Source organism: Ceratina calcarata, unplaced genomic scaffold, assembly GCF_001652005.2.
Source record: "Ceratina calcarata isolate Rehan_Ccalc_2016 unplaced genomic scaffold, ASM165200v1 scaffold211.2, whole genome shotgun sequence".
Taxonomy (NCBI): Eukaryota; Metazoa; Arthropoda; class Insecta; order Hymenoptera; family Apidae; genus Ceratina; species Ceratina calcarata.
This window is the reverse complement of record NW_017142786.1, coordinates 366,532-371,794: the sequence shown is the minus strand read 5'-3', so window position 1 is coordinate 371,794 and position 5,263 is coordinate 366,532. Positions and strand designations below refer to the sequence as shown.

Here is a 5,263-nt window from a genome sequence, read left to right as displayed (position 1 = left end):
TTTGGGATGTCCAAACATTCATAAATAGACTGGAGATTTTGTACGTTTATAAAAAAATTGTAGAAAACTTAGAAAATGTATCTATAATAAAATTCAATATATAAGACCTAAAGTAAAATGCAAATTACTACTTTTGAAGGATCTAACAAGTTCCTATCTAGAACTCACTTCTTAAATTGATATCTAAAGTGTTTCATTTTGTATAAAAATCCGCAGTCTCTTTCTAAGTGTTCTTGCTTATTGATAAGATAATCTATCCAACAAAATACTCCTCTAGTTTGACGATACTTAAAACACTTACAATCCATTAATGATGTTAATAAAAAACAATTGAAATAAATAGCGATGTTCCCAACGCGATTAAAGACTGGCTGTGTACGAAGAGTACAATCATCAGTTCGTAAAAGATAATTCATCTAACGAAACACAATTGCCTCCAATAAGATGAGACTTAAAACACTTACATCCCATAAATGATGTCCATCAGAAAAATCGGAAGAAATAGGAATTTTTTCCAGGAAAACCTGGCCAAGAGCAGCGCATCGTTCAGTTTATGAGTATTGGATTTGTATAGAAGCGGTGGCGACCGATCGAGGGTACCCGAAGCTGGAAATCATATTATTCTCCATCAGCGAGCGTCCGCGATTACGCCCAACATCGGGGGCAACCCGATATATAACAGCACTCGAAACCGCGAAACCCGAAAACCACTCGACAAGGGTTTCCAGTTGCCCTGCACGAAAAACACCAACGATCCCGCTAATCCGGCGTGGCGCGGCGGCGATCAGGTCCCGGGGTCCAGTTACGTGCGTTCGCTACCTACATCCCCCGTCTCGCGTTCAACCGATTCCGCGTTGTATCGAACGGATGCGTGCCCTCTGGAAGCTGCGGGTAAACAAGAACCGGCTGGAACAATGACGGTGACGGTCCGTCTCCTCATTAACTTTCGACTAATTAAACGTAACGACGCTCGTTACGAGCGTAGCCGAGCGGAGGCCGAACAGGGGACGAAGGGTAACGAATTTCTGGAAGAAAAAAGTCGGCATCGATCGATCGATCGACGTCCTCTCTTTCTCTCTGTCCGCGTTCCGCCCCGCGACGCGAGTAGAGTCCGTCAGACGCACGCGAGCCACACCGCAAAAGGGTCGAAACCGAGGGGGGAGGGAAAGAGGGAGAAAGAGGGAGACGAACGGCGCGAGAGGGTTAGGGGCCCGGTGGGAGATAAAGCGATAAAGAGGTACGACGGAGGGACGGAGATGGTCTGGCGAGTGAACGAGGGACGAAAGAGAGGCGAGAGACAGGGAGAGAGAGGCAGGAAGGCACGCCTGTGCCGCGGACAGAGAGAGGAACCGATCCCGGAGGAGTGGGGCAGCCGGCGGGGGTGTGAGTAGGACCGGGAAAGGGGAAAGGGATGCTGCGTGTGTTGGCATGGACCAGTGCGTCAACGGCTGTTGCCTCACACGAACCGCCGAAATTATAGTTAGTGGCCCCCAACGGGTGTTCCGAGGCTCGGCTCTTCGGCTATCAAAACAAGACGGTCCGTGGGGCTCTTACAGAATCTTAAGACTTCGGGAGGACTCTGTATCTTCACTGATAAAATCTGATTGCGAAGCTTTCAGGATTTTTATTCAGGTTATTCGCGTGACGTGGGTTTGAGATGGACTCGGTGGTGTCGAACTTACTTCGAGTGTGGATAGTGACACTTTTCATTGACAGCGATCGAACTGTCATACTTCATGGAAGATTCGATCTGAGTGATACGTGGTAAAGGGGAAAGTGTCGTTGCTATGGTGAACGCGGATAGGCAGTGAGTGTATTTCTCAGTGCTAATTCAGTGTATCACATGAAGTTGATTAAAAAATCATTCATCAATTCTTCTATGAATGCTTCAAATGAAATTTCTGTTAAATTTCTGTCGGGTTGAACAAACTTACATTATTAAATGAAAACGAAATTGTTTATAAAATAATTTGAACGTAGATTCGAATATTCTAGCCGGAAGTGCGAGTACGGGGCTACCCCAGCAAGAGATTTGAACGCGAAGTTAAGCGGGAATCTTACCCGTCGCCGTGTCGTCTATCCGAGACTTCTTAAGAATTTGAAACAACCGAAGGAGATTTAAATATAAAACCTCGAACAATAAATTTGCATAACAGATTTTTATAAATATACAAATTCGTTCAGACGGATTGCCAGATACAATTTACATCAAATCGTGAATCTGAGAAGTTCCTAATTTCTTCCAACTTCCACGTTTCATGAAATTAATCCTGTTTTATTCGGATGATCAGTCACAGTCGACCGCAATTGAACGATGATTATAGCCGACTCATTATCTCTAACGACGCACGACGCGTTCCAATCACCGCGATATGCGATTGATTAGGCATCGGTCGTCTGCCGAGGGATCCGATATCTGGAGATACCTTTGGGCGTCGGTGATCACGGCGGCGGGTGGCATCCGCGGACGGTAGGCAAGCAACGTGGTGAACGCTGTGCCACGTGTACTTTGACACGCGGTTGTTACGTGCGTAGGGGTTGGGAGATGTCCGTGTGGGGGTTGCCTACCGGCGGGCGAGTTCTTTTTCCCCTATTTTTTCCGTCCCCACCACCGCGACGACCCCTCCTGCTGGAGCCCACCTGGATCCGGTGTGTCAGCCCCGGTGACGTGCGCAAAAATTACTGAATGAACGGTGACGTCATCCCGGGCCGCGTGAAAAGTGTGCGAATCGTGCCGTCCGTGTGTGTCAACCGCTTCGTCTCTGTCCCCTACCCCCCTGATCCCACCCCTTCCGCACTTTCTCGCTCGCACTTTTTACGCGTCGGGACGCGCGTTCATCGGTTCGCAGACCGCCGCTAGATAGAGAAGTTTAAACGGCGAGATAAAGGCGTCGTTAAATGGATTAGAAGCGGAAGGGTCGGTTCGCGACGGGCTACCGTCGCCCCTCGACGTTCTCCCAGGCCCAACCCTTCTGGACACCCTTACTTTCTGAAAACATTCCTGATAGAGACATCGCGAAGATCCCACAGTCCTGACCATGAATATTGTTGGTTGCAGGTAGAGTCTCGGGCGGTGTTCGTGTTTGTTCTTAGAGAGCAAGGAGGCAGGTAGAAGAAACGAAGATTATAGTGTCCGTTGAACTGTGAACAGTGACGTTCGAGACACGAAGAAATTGTGCTGTGTCGTCGTTCTGTCGCAAGACACCAAATTCATTAGGAGATACTTTGAGAAAGTGCAGTTGACATTTTAATTAAGCCAGTGTCTTCAAGATTTTCACTTTCGTTTCGATCTGAATCAAGAATTTGATCAGACGCACAGGAGACCACCGCGTAGCGTCGGGCAGCGATGCCAAGTTTGAGAGCGTGACCCCCGGTGAAACAGTCAAAGAATCCTCGACCGGGGGACACGTGAGAATAGGTAAAAGCGGTGAACCGAATGGAAGGATGTATCATCCGGCGTTCTGACTGCCTATGGATATATTCGGCCGTTGCAACGGCGGCGGTGGCGGAACCACGGTATCCGGTAACGGCGGCGGAGGAGGAGCTGCCTCGGTGAGGGCTTCCAACAACAACGAGTCCAGCTGTGGAACGACCGGGACTGGTACAAGCGAGAGCGCCGGAACCAACGACAGGATGCAGTTGACAGGAGCCTCGGCTCCTGGCGCTGCCGCCTCGCCGGAGTCGGGCGTATCTCCTTTGACCGATGCCTACACAAAGATGACCAGCGACATCCTCGCCGAGAGGACGCTGGGCGACTTCGTTAGCGAGCATCCGGGAGAACTCGTACGAACAGGTGAGCACGTACTGCATTCTGTGCCAGAAATCTTTAATTAAACATTATAAAATGAAACACATCCAAAGTTAAATAAGGCCGGGGAAAGTCAGGATCATACAATTTTTTATACTGATCTAAAATCATAGGACTTCTGATATGCTATAAACAGATGAAATCCTACAGCACTCCATGGCAGAAATCATTAATTAAACATTATAACGTCAAACCCAAAGAGAATTAAATAAATCAGGAAAAAATTAGAATCACATAGTTTTATATGCTTATCACAAATTATAGAATTCCTCATAATACTATGAAATCGTGAGCTCCACTGAAACAGGAAAGCAATGTAGAAAATAGTTCAGGAAACTAAAAAAGTGGAAACTTTTAATTATATCATTTACATTCTAATAGTAAATTATGTGTCTGTCGCACATTGCTAACTTAATTACTAAATTAATCCTTAGTCGTGCATATAAAACTGTTTTCATCACTGCATTACACAGTTACGATTGATTATATGTGTGAACTAGATGAAATACTATCTGTCGCACTAAGCCATTGCATAAAATTGTCTATAAGCCCATCTATATGCTATAACTCTTCTATGTATACTGCGCTAGACCACTGCATAAAACTGATGAATATTTTTCAAATAAATTGGAAATTGAAATAACAGAGAGATACAATCGAGGCTATCATAAAATGATAGATTGATAAATGAACACCGGACTTTTAATAAAACCTTTATGGTATCAATATGAGAAACGACCAATGAATAAAATTGCTCTCTAAATTCAATCATTGCGATATACACTTATCATTTCATGATTATATGCATACTTCATATTTCCTGGGATGTTTAATTTTGTCATAAAATCCGCGGTCTATTTTTAGCATTCAATTATTGATTATCCTCCATTTGAAAAATTCAACACTACTTGTGCTATATTTGTGAAACGCTCATTTAATTTTGATTCAGGATCACCACACCTAGTGTGCAGCGTCTTGCCAGCTCACTGGAGGTCGAACAAGACCTTGCCTGTCGCGTTCAAGGTGGTGGCCCTCGGGGAAGTCGGCGACGGCACTTTGGTCACCGTTCGTGCTGGTAACGACGAGAACTGTTGTGCTGAGCTGAGGAACTCGACCGCCCTTATGAAGAACCAGGTGGCCAAGTTCAACGATCTTAGGTTCGTCGGCCGAAGTGGTAGAGGTAAGTGTTTGATCAGACGTTTATGAGAGTTTGCGGGTTTTATGAACAGAAATCAATTAATTAAAGTTGTGGACGAATTTTGATACTGAAGATGATACTTCAATAATATTTATTTAATATTGATATCAGTGTATTAAAATGATTTGAAAATGTAAGTAAAGGGTGTATACAGATTTCCCTTAAACCATGTTAATTCTTACTTTGTCTCTTGCTAAACAAAAAAATTAGGTAAATTTTGAAAGATCTCTATAAAATAATTTGGTGCTTAAAGAGTT

The 5,263-nt window shown here is 45.0% G+C and overlaps 1 protein-coding gene across 8 annotated transcripts in view; it reads left to right on the top strand.

Moving 5' to 3' along the window:
* LOC108622282 (runt-related transcription factor 1) overlaps positions 1-5,263 on the top strand; it is a 31,187-nt gene that overhangs the window by 5,583 nt on the left and 20,341 nt on the right. For 3 of the 8 annotated variants that reach the window (XM_018020073.2, XM_018020069.2, XM_018020072.2), the window contains exons 1-3: positions 1,398-1,807; positions 3,059-3,793; positions 4,758-4,988. In XM_018020073.2, the coding sequence (XP_017875562.1) occupies positions 3,472-3,793; positions 4,758-4,988 (553 nt within the window). In that variant the 5' untranslated portion in view covers positions 1,398-1,807; positions 3,059-3,471. The other 5 variants (XM_026811320.1, XM_026811319.1, XM_026811318.1 and 2 more) reach the window with 4 other exon arrangements.